The 17,014-nt window shown below is 41.8% G+C and overlaps 2 protein-coding genes across 5 annotated transcripts in view; one reads left to right on the top strand and one right to left on the bottom strand.

Moving 5' to 3' along the window:
• The window catches only part of LOC109525594 (glucocorticoid modulatory element-binding protein 1-like), an 11,452-nt gene extending 10,000 nt beyond the window's left edge, over window positions 1-1,452 (bottom strand). For 2 of the 3 annotated variants that reach the window (XM_019886190.1, XM_019886191.1), the window contains exon 1: window positions 948-1,452. The gene's annotated coding sequence lies outside the window, so the exon portion shown is untranslated. Of the gene's footprint in view, window positions 1-614; window positions 858-947 lie in introns of those variants that run through there. The other variant, XM_019886192.1, reaches the window with a different exon arrangement.
• Window positions 1,453-1,640: 188 nt separating this feature from the next.
• LOC109525590 (discoidin, CUB and LCCL domain-containing protein 1) lies at window positions 1,641-15,552 on the top strand. Of its 2 annotated transcripts, none has more exons than XM_019886184.1 (15): window positions 1,641-1,836; window positions 5,458-5,679; window positions 7,591-7,728; window positions 8,373-8,424; window positions 8,498-8,570; window positions 9,115-9,248; window positions 9,369-9,406; window positions 9,538-9,720; window positions 10,927-11,039; window positions 11,154-11,325; window positions 11,408-11,494; window positions 11,580-11,673; window positions 12,826-12,863; window positions 12,942-13,049; window positions 14,620-15,552. In XM_019886184.1, exons 1-15 carry the CDS (start codon window positions 1,734-1,736, stop codon window positions 15,015-15,017), a joined length of 1,953 nt encoding a protein of 650 aa, XP_019741743.1. In that variant the 5' UTR covers window positions 1,641-1,733; the 3' UTR covers window positions 15,018-15,552. The 2 variants fall into 2 exon arrangements, with proteins under 2 accessions (XP_019741743.1, XP_019741742.1); XM_019886183.1 differs by having other exon boundaries at window positions 12,939-13,049.
• Window positions 15,553-17,014: the final 1,462 nt, after the last annotated feature.

Below are 17,014 nucleotides of genomic sequence, written 5' to 3'. Positions count from 1 at the left end.
TATATATATATATATATATATATATATATATACACACACACACACACATACACGTTTACCACACACACATACACGTTTACCATGCTATGATACATATTTTAATCAGCTTTATTTATTTCTAGTCGAGGCACAGACAAATAAGATATATAAGGCAAACAGCAACATGCCAATAAATCCATAAACGTATAATAAAATATATATTCACTAAAAACCGTCATCGTGTATCTAGCTATTACCCTAAGGTGCATTTGTTCTATTTATTTACACCACCTATCTGACTGGATGCTATAGGAAAGATATGCAAAACATGATTGTGATGAATGTAATTTGCCATTAGTGTGGTGGTTACGGCATTGTCAATATTGTAATAAATTACAAGATTCAGTAAGTTTAGAAACAAACTACTAATTTGAGGTGAACGCTTGGGGGATCCTGTTGCACAACACGCTACTGTGTAAAGAAATGCTCCCCATCAGAAGATTTACACGAGTAACAGTCAGCGTTCATTTCAATGAAATTATTTGTACAACGCACAAGTCAGTCGTGCACAAAGAAGCAGCCGTATGTTCTACAATAGCAATAAAATATTAGTGAGCAAAGTGGCATTTACTAACCGTCTATTCAAAAATGAATAGGTGACAAATACAAGCGCTCCAACATAGCAACACTAGCAAGTAGCCTGAGCTTGAGCCGTTGCGTGCCTCCCTCACACTCCATCACCCACTCAAACTGACGTCTGCTGGCCCGGCGTCACGCACAGCCCGGCACGCACACTCCACAACTAGCGCACAAACCCACTTGATCTTCTACACACACACACACACACACACACACACACACACACACACACACACACACACACACACACACACACACACACACAGAAAAACACGAACCCAAACACAACACTTGCTGCTTTGAGTCAACATTGTCATAGTTTGACTTACCGTTGTTGAGCGGGACACCGTTCTCCTCATCCTCCGCCGGCCAGAGACGTAGGAGAGCATGCGCCGTGACGCGTCCACGCTCCCCGCACTGAAGGCAGCCTTTGCCTGAGAAGCATCTGTCCCGCTGTCACGACAAGCGGTGCGTTCGCACGCGATGCAGTGTAAATCGGTCAAATTACTCTTATGTGCGAGGGCGCCGCTTGATTGGCGCGCCACACAACCCATACCGGATCACGCCTCTAAAGAGACAAAACGTACACACACACACGCACACGCGCACGCACACGCACGCACGCGCGCGTTATGTACTCTAAAAAGGAAATCTTAAAAATGTAAAAAATGCCACTTGTGTGGTTTCTCCCTCTTTGTTTTGGAACGCACCTCGAGAGGAGACGTGCTATAGTCAAAGGGTGACGGGGGCGTAAACGTAGAGTGTTCAAACATGTCAATATAACATACTTGCAGCGATTAATCATGAACAAAGTGCAGTAGATCCGAGTTCAGCGTTACCTTCCCTGTAAACAAAGGTAAACCATTAATAAGCGCGCGCAGACTGACTCTAGGTCAGTATGGACAGTAGCCCGCCTCTTCGGAATGGAATGCGGGCGATATATTGATTGACACGGCATTTGGCCAATCGCAAGTCCAGTAAGCGCCTCGTGGCCAATAGTAAACACCCTGTACTTTCCACTACAACTTTTCCTCCGATGCGAGAGCAGAACACAAGAACACACCAGAGCCTCTGCGGCTTACACTTTTCTCGCCTGCAACTGAGCACTGAAAACCATGAGAACAAAGAACGAAAACCTCGGAGATGCGCTGAAATCACTTTTAATTGTATTCTGCCTTGTATTTTGCGCTTTTTCAATACGCGTCCACGGCCAAGAGGGTAAGTTACAATTACTCGTTGGGGCTTTTTTCCTACAAGTTTGCAAGCTAGCAACTGCTTTAAATGTTTAAACGTATTTTCATTGTAACAAATATTTTTTAATATCTTTGCCGGAACTCACAGCCATACTGTAAAACTGGGTTTACATTTACTCTTCTCCAACATCACACCACTGTCACGTCAAAACATGCATTTTTATTATTTGGGTAGGTTGAGTATGCATTCGCAGTGAATTATTACACTTTTGCATGTTGTTCTATCATATTGTGGTCATTTATATCCATAAGTACGATTTTTTTTTGGGGGGGGGGGGTTGATCACGTATGACACATTTATCCCTTCCCTTCATGTTTACCTGCAGCTATCTATGAGTTTACCACAAATCTTCCCAAACAAAGTGGGATCCGTATGCCACATCAATAAACATTATGCCATCATTATCTTCGACACTCAAGAGTGCAATCACTGCGTTATTTTTGGCCGTCTCCTTGTGGCTTTGGTTTCCTCACGCCGGCTGATAATTAACTTGAGTCACTTTGCAATTGCTCGGAAACAGACAGAGTGGAGGTGGGACCCACGCACAATGGAAAAAAATGTTATTTCCCCTCTAGCACTGGCATGACCCAGAGGTTTTGGTGCTCCCTAATGTTGCCAATGGTGTCCCTTTTTGGGACGTTAGTCCAAACACCTTTGCCTGTCTGCCTCTCTTGCACTCTGTCCCACAGGGGGACAGTCTTGGGAGTGATCCCAGGATGTGATCCCAAGGGACATCCTGGGTCATGCCAGTGCTAGTGTTGTGTGTCGGCGTATCAACACAAAGTCGTTGGTTTCAGATGGATTTTGAATTTGTAAGTAAATAAGACTATGCTGCGTCAATCACAAAACCTATGCTACCGCAGTGGTTAAATCATAATTACAGTCAATATTGTTTGAAAAACACATCTAGACCACAAATATAAAAGTAAAATTAAAAATTAAATACAAAGGTATGCGCGTGTGCCAGACGACATATACTTACACCATGCTTTCAAGTTTCCTGTCGGAAATGTCAAATGTAAACAGAAGATACCCTTAATAACCTGTTTTGTTTAATAAACTGCTTTTTTAAATTTTATTTTTGTCGCCGATATAGAGAAAGGGCACGAACATCAAATTGGGGAGATTTTACGCGTTCAGAGGTATCAGAGCCGTAACAAAATCGGGATCGCCTCTGTGTGCAACGGCGTGCAGGAAAGGTGTGACAGAAGCATGAAATTTAACACGTAACACTCACTCTCTAACACTGTTGTGCGAAAGCAACTGTTTTTGTCCGAAAAGTAATCGTCTCACAGCTGATTATCTGATTGTGGGATGGTGTAACGCTGTGTGAAAACTCAAATTGTGTCTTCTCCTGGGTCTGTGTAAAAAGTAAGGGCGAACATTTGTTCGGTCAATATTTGCAGTATCTCTGTGTAAAAGAGGCTTTTCACTGCCTATGAAAGGTGGCATTTTCCCCACCTCTGTACACCACCGACAAGAGGTCTTCCTGTAAAAACTGACTGTCACGGAATTGGGGAGATGAAGTCAACCCATCAATTTTACTTGAGAAACAGTATAGTAACAGAACTGTAATAGAGGCAGGGCGGCCTCTGTAAAAGGGAAATATGGATGCTGGATCATTTGTCACTGTGAAGTTTTTTGATGTAACAATACTTGTAGGATCTCTGGTTAAAACAAGTTTTTTTTCTTTAATGTCACTGTTGTACATTGACACGTAAAATATTGTCAAATATTCAGCAATGCAGAAATATTTGTGGGATATTTGTCCAAAAAAGGGCCACTGACAGATTAGGCAGGGTAATGCAGTTTAGTTGCAGCTCTTACAGGTGAGCATCCCTTCTGCTTGTGTGAACCTGTGAGGGCCTGCCAGCAAAGCACAAGAGGAACATTTGGAACTGGGTCTTGTTATCCCCATATGAATCCACTTCTCTTCAACCGTTCTTCTAAATTCCCCAAACAGGTCAATTCAGGATAGAATGAGCTCATGTTTTTTTTTTTTTTGGGGGGGGGGGGTTATTTAGCCAAAGCACTGCTCCCTAAAGTAACCCTTCCACCGGAAAGTGACAAATCCATGCTCGGTTGCCCGCGGTTACTCTATGTCGCTGCGGCATTTCCAGGAAATCCTTAGGGGGCTTGAAGAGGGGCAAAAACAGAAAAAGAGAGAAAGAGCTGTGTAGAAGTTGGGGGCTGGTGTGTGTGGTTTCAGGACACAGGGTGAGCACACAAGGTTATCCTGCAGTTTGGACTCAACAAATCTTTGAGCACCCTTATATGGAAGACGAGTACAAAGGATGAAGTTCAGACGGTGACCACTGCATTTTTAATCTTTTGACCATTCCTGGACGACTTGATTTAACTTATTGCTACCGCCCGCGCAAAACCGAGCTCTGTGTGATCACTATGGGAATTGCTCATTTATTTACTGCGGCCCACTGATGAGTTAGATAATCTAAATATTAGTGTTTCCGTCTGGGTCGTGTGTTTGTCGGAGGAGCAGATGTCGGTTCGGAAGTCAGATGAGTGGTATGAATCAGCATTTAAAAAAATGAAACAAATTAAATACATTCAGAGTTTAAACTGGGATTAAATGATTTTAGGAAAAAAATTAATTGATACTGTTTTTTTTTTTCTTTGTGATTTTTTTTTAAGATCCTCTTCCCATATATTATTTTTAACAAACACAAGCAATAAATAAACTGTATTAGAATAAGGACAATTTTATCTACTTCAGTTAGAGTTGTAAATTTAGTAGACACGTTGACCTGCGGCCTCTTCAGTGTTCACAACAACTTGACAAAAGTCTACCATTTAAATGTGGTGGAAACATAAATCAGTACGACAAAAATGCAAACAAATCTGTGACTTTTATCACTTCAACTTTTCCTATTTCAGAAAACAACGATGTGTAAACCAGTGGAATGGACTTAAGTGCTGAAATGAGCGTGAATGTGATTGGGATATTCTGAACATAGTCACATCCCTGTTATAAGCGGGTGTGCACACTTGCGCAACCAAATGAATTCAATTTTACACAGAATAAATGAGTTTTACATGTTCATGGTCATTTTAATGGTGGAAACAAAATCGCTAATCTTGGTCTCTATTTATTTATTTATTGTTATTTCACTGAAGCTGGCATTTTGAACAGGGGTGTGTAGACTTTTTAAAAACACTATATACAGTCTGTGTGATCGCTTTGCTAACAGATGGATGGTTTTAAACAAGCTGTGGTTTACTGTGTGTGTTCTGAGGGGGCGTTTATTAGTCTTCTATCGTAGACAGGAAGTGCTGGCGATGGAGAAGTGTGAAAATCTTCTGCTTCTCGTGGCTGCTTTAGAATGGGAACACTAACAAATCATGTCAGCATTGAATTAAAAAGGGATCAAATTTCTCCATTGTGAGACAAATAAAGGTTTTCTTATCTTATCTTTCATATGCAGTATTTTTTTTAATCAAGGATTGATTAATTGGAATTTATCAACTTCACTTTAACTGCTTGCATCCACTTGCTTACTGAAACACACGAGAACATTTTTTTCTAGTATCCCACTCGATGAAACAGCTTTATCTGTTTTGTTTCAGGTGATGGCTGTGGATATACACTCCTGGGCACAGAGTCTGGCACCTTAGCCTCAGAGAACTACCCGGGCACATATCCCAGTAACACCCGGTGCACGTGGAAGCTTCGTGTTCCAGAAGGGCGCACGTTGCGACTTCTTTTTGGGGATTTTGACATCGAAAGTAGTCCCGGTTGCAGTAATGGCTCTCTCGTCATCACAGATAAATATGAGCATCCCAGTCTAGGTGAGAAGTTTTCAAGTCACCAAGTTTGACATTTCCATCCTGTTTTTGTTTTTCTCTCATTCTGACAATTGTTTTTATTTTCCCGTACTATTGCAGACGTTCCCCCGTGCCAATACACCCAAGGGCATGCCAATACTTTGACACATTGATGTTTACATGCTAACGCAGAGACACAAAGTTGTGTCTTGAGGGCATACAAATTTGGCTCCACACCAAAAGGACGATTGAGAAATTGATGATAGAAGGATTTGCGCTGCCAGTTGTGTTTGTTACTGGATACCGTACTAACTGAGTCATGACTGTAATGTTCTCTTCTCTCTGCCGGGTTACTGTTCCTACAAGCAGGGACATTCTACAACTCTTTAATATTAATCTCACTAATGTTGTGCAGCGAGTGAGTTCACAGATGCCTCATACAGTTCTGTACTCACCCAAAAGGATCATCATTAGAAAACGCTACATTGCGTATTGACTTCGACTGACAAATACAGTGGTCAAAACATTGCACAATTTGAACAATTTGGAGCTCAACCGAAAAGTCCAAAGTGGAAGTTCAAAACATAATCTTGCCAGAATTCAGCTGAATGTGTTTGTGTTTTGTTTTTTTCCTTTGGCTTTTTATGATTTTTGCCATGACATCACAGAATGAACCAGCGATGGCAACGAGGAAAAGCGTAATGATAAATATACAACTGGCAATTGAATTTCTTGTGGTATGTCAATGTGTCTAGATTGGTCATCGCAATCATATCAAATCTATATTTTTCATGTATACTCATTTAATATGAGCAATACAATTCAATATTATTTAAATAGACTAATTATTTTGACTTAGCACTTGCTAATGTCAACAGAATGCAGCTGAAATCGTTTTGGCTAATGACTAGCATGGAAAAGACTCGACATATTTGCCCAAAAAAACAAAACTACACACACAAAAAAAAGCCCCACCGATGTCAATGTGTCTAGATTGGTCATCGCAATCATATTAAATCTATATTTTTCATATATACTCATTTAATATGACCAATACAATTCAATATTACTTAAATACACTAATTATTTTGACTTAGCACTTGCTAATGTCAACAGAATGCAGCTGAAATCGTTTTGGCTAATGACTAGCATGGAAAAGACTCGACATATTTGCCCAAAAAACCAAAACTACACACACACAAAAAAAAGCCCCACCACATTTTGATCCTTTTGGTTCTCAATTATCTGCCCATTGAGTATCTTCAGAAAGTGAGTAGTTTTTACTTGAATGTACTCGTTTTTAGTTAAAATATATCATGTAGCAGTTAACTTTATATCTGTAAAACTGTTAAGAATTGTATGTAGAACGTTGCAAATAAATCTTTTGGGACAATCTGTTGTCCTAATAGCATGGAAAAGACTCGACATATTTGCCCAAAAAACCAAAACTACACACACACAAAAAAAAGCCCCACCACCAAAAAAACAAAACTACACACACAAAAAAAAGCCCCACCACATTTTGATCCTTTTGGTTCTCAATTATCTGCCCATTGAGTATCTTCAGAAAGTGAGTAGTTTTTACTTGAATGTACTCGTATTTAGTTAAAATATATAATGTAGCAGTTAACTTTATATCTGTAAAAGTGTTAAGAATTTTATGTAGAACATTGCAAATAAATCTTTTGGGACAATCGGTTGACCTACTCACACTCGAACTTCAGGAGGCAGCTTGGAGAAGAAAAATAGTACTGTATACCATATCTTTGGAGCCATTTTCTTTAGTGTTTCATCTGATTAGGCTTGCGGGTTAGCCTGAGCTCATCCCAGCCTACGTTGGGCATGAGGTGGTGTCCATCCTGGATTGGTTAGGAGTTAATATACGATATGCATCATTGAATGCTAATTTAAAATAGCTTTCTGTATGTTCAACAGGACCGGTTTGTGGGAGACTGAATGCGTCACAAAAGAATATGACACTCGCAAGCAACGAAGTGACAATAACCTTCGAGTCGGGGTCACATCGGTCCGGACGGGGCTTTCTACTGTCCTACGCCACAGACCTTTATCCTGGTATGTACCACAGCCATCACTATGGGCGAGGCTAAGGGGTTCGGAGACGCACACGGTTACTACAGCACCCAACACGTGTTATCATGGCGGGAGGAATACTGGGAGGCCTCTGGCTTCAGCGTGTTGTTCAGTGAGCATTGATTCTTCTCCTCTTGCAACCCCAGGACCACCAAAGGCCATGTAACAACGGTTACATGACATGTATTTGACAAGGGACATCTTATGTTTGACAAAGAGATTTATATTTTTTTTTTCCTGCGTCATGTGACTGGTCTGAACAGGAGTCTATACTTAGTGTCCCCCAGATGAGGTCATCCGGACAACGCTGCGTGTATCACAGTTTCCTGTCTTCCCGTAGCTTGTTTGTGAAATCTCGCCATGTCTGGATGCACAAACCGCCGTCTGTTAGCTGAGATCACACGAGAGCCAGTCGCCGTGCTCGTCAAGTCAGCGCAACAAAGGCCTTGCTCATCTCAACACTGATGACCGCTCATCCCCTAATATAGCAACACACTGGGCTATCTCATGTCTGTGTTGGAAAGGGTGGGGGGGTTGTTATGTAAGCCCTTTAATACGTACTCACGTCGTCCTTTAAATCCCATTCGAAATCAAGTGACATTATTTTGTCTCCCTTGTTGTTGCAGATATGGTCTCTTGTTTACAACGAGGGTCTCATTTTAACTTGCCGCATGTGAGGTTGGTGAATACTGCATGTTTCTCGTCCTTGTTAAACAAGTAGACTACCCAGCAAGTGTCTTCTGCTTTTCAGAGTTTACTGCCCTGCCGGGTGTAAAAATGTGACTGGAGACATATGGGGAGGTCCCGATCGGGGCTACCGAGATGTAAGTACATGGCATTTAAAAGTTGGGAGTTGATAGTTGGGTTCACATCATGTTTCCACCTCGTAGTTCAGGTTAGATCAACACAGTTTCAATTCGATCAACTCTGACCAGTCCACAACAAAACATAAAATTTACAGATGCGGGTCGAATGATAATCCAGGAGGGTACTCCTTTACTCCCGCGATAGCAGTAGGTTATGATAGCGCCAACTACCAAACAAATTTGAGTTACAACCGCACCAAAGGAACAGAACTCTTGTCATGACTGGTTTTCTTCCCGAGTAATTCATTGTACCACGGGAATGAGGCAGATTCAGATAACCAATCAACACCGTGCAGTGTGCGTACCTCCACCCTCCCAAATCGAGGAGCAACCGGCATCCCCACAAATCTGAACCCTTTTACAGTGGAATAAAATGCATAAATTAGCGAACTGAACCACTTGTTGGAAATCGAGCTTCAGTGGCCATTTTTCTGCACGGTTGTTGTCATTTTGCTAGATCTTTGTGTAAAGTTGTAATTCACCTCTGCCCTCTCCGCCACAGACATCGGTGCTGTGTAAGTCTGCTGTGCACGCCGGCGCAACGTCCGACCAGCTCGGAGGTCGCGTGAGCATGAGCCGTGAGAGGAGCCTGACGCTTTACGAGTCCACCTTTTCCAACGGGATCCTTTCTAAAACGTTTGTAAAATGCAGGGGTTAATCTGCTTTCAATTGTGTAAAAAAACAAAAACCCCACAATCTTTATCACTTTCTCCTTCAAATGCTTTCTTTTGAATGCTGACTTTTCTCTTTGGACAGGGGCTCATTATCTGAAAAGAAACTGGTGTTCACTCAAGGTACAGCTTGATAGCCTCAAGTCACATTTTCATTCTGAAGTGTGTTTACAGCAGTTTTGAAATGTTATTTTGTGGCGGTTTACAAAACATCAGCATCGTGTCAACTACAAGCACCTCTGATTACTCAACAGAATGTAATAACATCCTGACGGCGACTGGTTTAAACGCCTCATCTTTTGGTGACAAAGAGGACAAACTGTCCTGGTCCGCCAAGAATGTACATTCTGGACACGAGGGGCTCGTCTGGACCGCAGGCTGGAACGATCCGTCGCCTTGGGTGGAGCTTGGACTCGCTGATAAAAGCTCTATCACAGGTAGGATTGAACGGGAGTTTTCGGAAGAAAATTAGCCCTCTTGAAAACCTTTTTAGTTTTAAGATAGTGTGGCCTCGAAGCCACGCTCTTATAAATGCGATAAATCCATTTTAAGAGCTAGCAGCCAGGGACCATTAAACAATGGAGCCGTTTAGTTTGTGGATTTGTCAGGGTGATGTATTATATTTGTTTATCTGGAAAATTGATTCTTTATTAGCGGCTTCTTTTGATCAAAGTACATCCCCACTGATAACCATTTTACCTTTACATGATGAGAGTAGGGCGGGTTGAGAAAGCGCAGTCAGTGTTACCGACTCATTGATTTGATCACTGTATTTAGCAACTTCTCAGATCCCTGTTGCAAATATTTTTATTTTCTTTTTTTTTTTAAGTCACTAGCAACGAATTCCTGCATAGGACAACATGAGAACAGCCATTTTCGCATACTGTTCAGTGTGACAAGAAAGGTCCCCATTGGAAGGCAATCACAGAGTAAATCACTCTCAACATTTACAAAGACGCGGCACCCTCTAATATATTTTTTCAAAAGCAAAAGATGAATGAACATGTTGGAAACTGTTGACCCAAAGTACCGTCGTGGTTTCCAGATATTTTGCCGTGATTGGGTTGCTTACCTGTACATCTCTACATTAGAAAAGTGCAAGCACTCTTTTTTTTTTTAACAGCAAACTGGAAAGCAAACTTGTTTTGAATAATGTTATTGTCATTTTTTTTTTGTTCGTTTGTTTTTCTTTCTATAAGGAAGCAGAAAAAGAATCAAATCAGAAATTCGACTTTTTTTTTTTTTTTGGTAAACTGAGTAAAGCGTGTCCTTGATTAAAGACAGAGCTCTGTTCTCATGGTGGTGGCGGCCTAACCCAAATTTGGAGTAACCTTGTCATAATTCCGCTAAATACTTGCATGGAAAAACACTTCTAAGCCATAAATCGAAAACGGTCAAATGGAAAAAAAAAAAAAAAAACAACTTCCTGCACCACATGACCATGTGTCCTTCAGCTGTGTGATTGTGTGCTATTCATACCCCCGAAATGCTGCACGGTAACGTAAATGGAGGAAGCGCATCATTAAAAGGAAGCGCTCTGTAATGAGGCCTCACATTTGATGGGACACCTCACAAAACCAGAACACATTCTCACGGACAAAGTGCGAAGTGAAACAACAATGTCTCCCTTCCCTTTTTTTCAGGAGTGATTACAACCGGATCGAGCGAGAACCACTTCAAATCCTACTCGCTGCTCTTTAGCAGAGACAGGAAGAACTGGAAAGTTTACAAAGACGCTGTCAGCAAACAAGAAAAGGTTGAGTTGTCTACCTTTGCTGATATGGTCGTGCAGAAATTATCAGTTGTTCTTGTGGCTCTCATTTCTTTTTTCCTCACAGGATAAATCAAGCAGCTTTCTCTCTCTTCCAAGGTGTTTGAGGCCTTTGCCGACGGTCACCCGAGGGTGCTCAACAGCCTGTTTCCTCCGGCCGTGGCTCGCTTCGTCCGTGTGCGGCCTCAGCGCCGCCATGGCCGAGGTTCGGTTCAACTCCAAATCCTGGGCTGCCCTGTCAAGGTCACGCCAAGATCTCGTTCAACTGACGGTAGGTATCGTCTCCCGTCTTTTTCAACTGTTATTCATCTCTTAGCATTATTGGCCATGCTTTATTTATTTTTGCCGAACAGAATCTCCGTCCGGCAAAGCTAACGCGGCGACTCCAAAAACATCTCTCACGACCACAGAACGTCCCGTTTTGGTGGAATCCAAGCAGAGTGAGAGCATATACTGTATTTTTGACACACTGGGAATCTCATATGCTGTACCATGAATACAAATGACTTACTCATGGCTGTGCAGGATCCAGTCAACCAGTCATCGTCGCAGTGGGAGTGGTCCTGGGACTAATCATGTGCTTCTGTTGTTTGTTGGCTGGAGTCTGGTGGAAGGGAAGGTGTGTTTTTTTTTTTTTAATACACCACATTTCCTCAGGTAATGGCCGATGCTTTTTATTAACTCATTCAGTACTAGCCAATTCTAGACCAAGTCTGAAAAGACGTTTAAAAACGTCTTTGGGAGTGAATGAGTTAACTCAAATGCAGAGAATGCCAGCCGTTTATTAGAAAAAAAGACTCTCCGCAGCTCAATAATGTAGATAACACGTCATAAGCGGTTGGATAGTTGTTTTGCATCATCATTTTTGAAACCGAGAGCTGCTTCTTGGATCTTAATTAAAGCAAACAGCTCCAAGTTTGAGATACACTTCTGAAATAAGATGGCTCAAAAACTATTATGTTATTAATAAGCACTGATATTTATCTATGTAAAGAAACCAATGTTAATAATTTCTCAAAATAATTATCAACAAGTTGTGACTCAGTTTCCTATCTTGACAGATTCAGGCACAAAAAAAAAAGTGAATTTTCTTTTTTTTTTTTTCTGTGACAAATCACAATAGAAGTCATCTCAAGGCGCATTTCACATTAAAGAGATCAAGAACCACATTCCTTATGCAGAACCAGTCAAACGTTTGGAAACATCGTCATATTCAAATGATCGCAATCACATCAAGAGGTCAAGAAATTCAAGCCAGTGACGATTATTCATGCACAAGCTGTGAAGTGAAAGTCATTCCAAGTCATGAAGCAAAATCCACATCAGAAAGCGAACTGAGAAAATACCAAAGCTGTTATGTTGGCAAAAGATGCCTCTGACTAAACCAATTTTTATTGACCAAATAATGGAATCAATATTTCTTCTTAATGTCGATGGATTAAGGATTAATCTACCATTCAAGATATTTTTAAATAATAATACATGATATGCGTGTGTATCAGAAAACCAAAGGAAGGAAAAACTCCCTCTACGGAAGAAACCTCAAACAGAACCCAAGGCTCTGTGGGGTGACCGTCTGGGCCTGCGGGCTACCCACGTGGTACTTGGAGACTACCTAGTGCTCGCTGACACCGTCTTGGTGCCCCTCTGCTGTAGAAAATGTTCCCCATATGATGAATTGAGGTCTATTTGAGTGAATGAGCTGGTAGATGTACAGATAGTCGATGTCTTTTGTCAAACATTGTCATGGTGTGTGTTTGCTTCCATGCAGGAAAAAGGCAACCCAATTGAAATACTCCGTGCCAACAAGTAAGTGTGCTTCTTCCCTCAACTTGATGCCAGAGTTGTTCATCGGGGTTAAAGAGTAACCGTGACTGTGTTCAGCAGGTTGCCAAAGTTTCCAGGAGAAGACTCTCCCGTGTCCTCCATCAGAGCTCATCTCATACCCTCTGGAGCGGAATATCCACGACAACCTGCCGAGCCCCCCACGCAATGGTCAGAATGATATCAGTGATGTGGTTTGTCCAGGCGGCAAGATTCAGTCCTTTTTGGTCGGCCTATTGGGATTCTACTTGTCATTCCCGCCGTCCTTCATTTTTCCCCACTGGGCTGTCACGGCGGACTTCTCAGCTCTCTCCGCGGGCTGTCCATTCTTTAGCTCGTCACCCAGTCACTGTGTAAACATTCCTTTCTTTTGCCAGCGGAGCCTCTCTGAAAAGGACCCTATAATTGGCGCTCGATAAAGGCCGCTCAGCCTGAGACTCGAGCCTTCCACTAAACACCCCTCCCCACCACCACCCCTCGCCCCACAGAGGGCCCCCTTTATTGAGACTGATAAACAGGACGGAAGGGCGACGCTAAGACAAACTGGCGTCCGGCACAGCCTGTCTAATTAGAAAGTCCTGTTCTAGCTCCTGTGGGGGTGTCTGGGCCCTACACTGCACAAGCTAGGCAGAAGAGTGGGCTCTTATGAGGCCGGAAAGAGATGGGTGGAGGGAGGGGATGTCATTTGGTGGTGGCCCAGCTGCTAATGTAGATTGTAGATCAATGTTTGGTTGGTTTCCTACACATAACAGTGAGAGAAACTGTACCTGACGACCTGGACATGCAAGTCTGGCACGTTAGGAATCACTGTGATACTGTTCCACGCCTGTCCTCTAAGTGGTGGAAATGCACAACACGGTGGATGGTCAAAATCAAATACAGCCAGCTTCTTTTCCATGGCAACTTCGTGGATTTTTTTTTTTTTTTCAACGTGGCCACGTCCGTATTTTCCTTCAAACTAAATAGTTACCTCCTTTTTGGAAATTTGTTTGAAATTTTACCTCCATCCCTGAAAGAGTCGGCACCGTAGTGCCAGGTGTCTGAAGAGGGAACACTGTGTTAAGGACATACAGTGACCCTACAATGACAAACTAACTCATCAATCAACAAACACTGTTCAAAACGATTCCCAGAGGTAGGCACAAATATTACCGGTATATTTGTGTTTTAAAATCTATGTAGCCCCAGTTAATCCCGTCCAGCAGATTGAGACATTCAAAAATATATTTATCCATTATTTTCTCAGCCTGCCCCCAGTCAAGCCCCCTTTGGCCCCATGTGAGAAAAAAATTCTGGAGCTGTCCCTGCTCAAGGCTCACGACCTGATTGCCCACAATCCCCGCCCCATAGTTAAGAATCACTTAACTGGGAGACCGTTGACATGCCTCTGTAGGTGCTGTTGTTTGCTTTGGGCACAGCAGTTAATGCTTTATGCGTTAATGTCTGTTTCTAAACAAGGCTTTTATTTATTAATTACAACAGTTATTACAAGCTGATGTAGTGCCGTTGCTTCGTTTTTATTACAAAGTGGAAGGAAGCTTTTATTTACCGCAAGTGGATAATAAACCTGGCGACTCGTTGGGATAGATAGGTAAGCACATTGTGTGCTATGCTTTGGATCATAAGCTTCGCCTTTTAATAGTTTCAGAGAAATTAAATAATTTACTAGTATAGGCAATATGGAATACAAACAATAATATATATTTGACCATAAGTGATAGAAAATGCTGTGTTTTTGCAGACTATGCCCAACCCGCTACTGGACAGAAGGTGGGCTCTACATTTCGCCCCTCTTCAGACGAGGCCTACACCATCCCCTTCACGTTCGTCCACTACGACTCCCCTGGGAACCTGCCGGAGTATGCAGAGCCGCTTCCGCCGGAGCCCGAATACGCCACACCGTTCGGCGAGCAAGACTGCGCACCCACAGCAGGGGGCACTCACAGCAGCGCACAGGGCCCCCCGCTGTCGGCATCTCCCGGCTCCCCGGGGAGCTACGAGTGCCCCTCCCATAGGATGCTGGACAATGGCTACTGCACTCCCGCCCTCCACACTAACGCACCACGACCTACCAGCGTCGTCTATGCTGAGCCGAAGTCATGTTACTCTTTACTAAAGCGGTACGAGGAACATTTGTGAGGCCAACTCACAGGAACCGGGATGGACTGTGTTGTCCGAGATGGGCCAAAACTGACACAGCCGATTCTCCAGTGACACAAGAACCCAAAGTGGATCACAAAGGTCATGTGGGGGCCGTCGCGTACTACTGTGTATTCTGAAAGGAGAACAAAGGATGAATCCACAATGTTGCACAAAGAGAATATGACTCCTTCAAAATCTCATTATGTATTTTTTTTTAATGATTAAATCATTGTTTTGGTCACAAGCTGCACTTTCAGAAAACAGTTTTCCAGCAAAACAACAAATTACACGTGAGAATGCATGCATTAGTATTTACAGTCACCTTTTCTTCCAACTGTGATGCACTGGTAATGATGTGATAGCCAAATACTGTCGAGTACCACCAAGTGGCTTGAATGAACTCTTAACATTGAACAGGTAGACCGGACAATTGTTTTTACAGTACTGAGTGCAACATGCTAATAAAAGAATATTTTATGACACAAAGGCACAATGGACATGTTGAGATTCTACATTGTATCTGTGCAGAAGGAAAAAAAAAACAAAATACTGTCTAACATTTTTTTTTTTTAATTAGTGCACAAAAAATGCCTGAAAAAAAAACAAAATACTGTCTAACATTTTTTTTTTACATTAGTGCACAAAAAATGTCTACGACACACCAACACTGGATTTTTATATGAATTCAGTCACTTTCGTGGTGTGTCAGTTGTCTTAAATTCAAGATTCACATTAACATTTAATAAATAAATTGTGCTTTTTTTTGTTTTTTGTTAATTACAGCTGTTTTGCGTTTTTTTTTTAAATAATACAACTATTGGTTGCATAAAAAATGTGTCTTGATTGAAGGTTTTTGTCGTGTCATTTTGGGAATAGAAAGGAGAAAGAATTCACTTGGAAGGCACGACAAAGCTATTTTACATGTGAACACAGCTCATCAATAAATCCATCACGGGTCACAACTTTCGGTACAACATGGGTTTTAAACCACTTTGACAATGATGTGATGCTGCTCTCCAAAAAAAAACATCATATAGAAACAGAATTGATGTCAGTAGATTGAGCTAGTGTAACTAACAATGTCCTGTGAGTATTCGGTATTCTTGCTGATACTGAGCAGTGACCAAGCCAGCTCGAGCTACTCCCATCTCATATTTGAAGAAAAAAAAACTATTACAGGAGGCAACAGTGGAACTTCCAAAGTCACCAGGAAATCTTAGTTGTAATGCACATTTTGACGTCATTAATGAGCAAGCAGGTGCAGAAAAATTGGCAGAACACTAATAAAACTAAATCCAAGTAAAATGACTCACTTCTTGATGACACATAATGGAGACGGAAGATAAAAGGTGTGGTGGGGTACTGTCACCTCCAGGTGATATTGTAACCAGTATGTGTCCTAAGAACACATGCTGGGTTATATATGACTGTTTTATTGGCATGCACGTTTGAAGTTGTTTCTCTATCATGAGCAAAGGCACATACCTAACATAAGACAAATTGAAGGCACAAAAGTTGCATTAATTGCTCTACAATACGTCACTGGCATAGATGAAGAAAGACGTGACTTGTCAACCAAATAATTATTGGACTACTTAGGCAAAATTAGATCATTTCCGGTGGCGCACTTGATAATCCCTCATCGTGCAGCGACGTGCCATTTTACAAAGGTTGGGAATCACTGGTCTATCACTCGGCTATGAGTCAACATTGTTAGGTTGTGAAACATACAAAATACACTTTCACAACATAGTAACAATGTGCCGTTTGTTGGCAAGCATTTCAGCTAATATGCTATGTAAGCTAGCATCTGCTGGGTAAAATACGTTGATTTTGTTATTTGATTGTATTGCTCATATTGTAGTGATTCACCGAATCATGTGTCATGGTTAAGTCCTGTTGTCGCCCCAAAGATCATTTTATATGGCCCAACAAGGCAACCAGAGGGTTTACTCCATGTTTCTGGCTTTGTATTTCTTTTTTTTTCTGTCATT

This window comes from Hippocampus comes, unplaced genomic scaffold (assembly GCF_001891065.2).
Source record: "Hippocampus comes isolate QL1 unplaced genomic scaffold, H_comes_QL1_v1.1 scaffold335, whole genome shotgun sequence".
Classification (NCBI taxonomy): Eukaryota; Metazoa; Chordata; class Actinopteri; order Syngnathiformes; family Syngnathidae; genus Hippocampus; species Hippocampus comes.
The sequence above is the reverse complement of the archived record's forward strand: the minus strand, read 5'-3'. Positions and strand labels throughout refer to the sequence as shown.

Bases quoted from the DNA above. Each gene is read 5' to 3' on its own strand.
- LOC109525590 (XM_019886183.1), top strand. From the start codon at position 1,734: ATGAGAACAAAGAACGAAAACCTCGGAGATGCGCTGAAATCACTTTTA. The intron at 8,425-8,497 runs GTTGGTGAATAC...TCTGCTTTTCAG, and splicing joins TTTAACTTGCCGCATGTGAG to AGTTTACTGCCCTGCCGGGT. The intron at 12,864-12,938 runs GTAAGTGTGCTT...GACTGTGTTCAG, and splicing joins GAAATACTCCGTGCCAACAA to CAGGTTGCCAAAGTTTCCAG.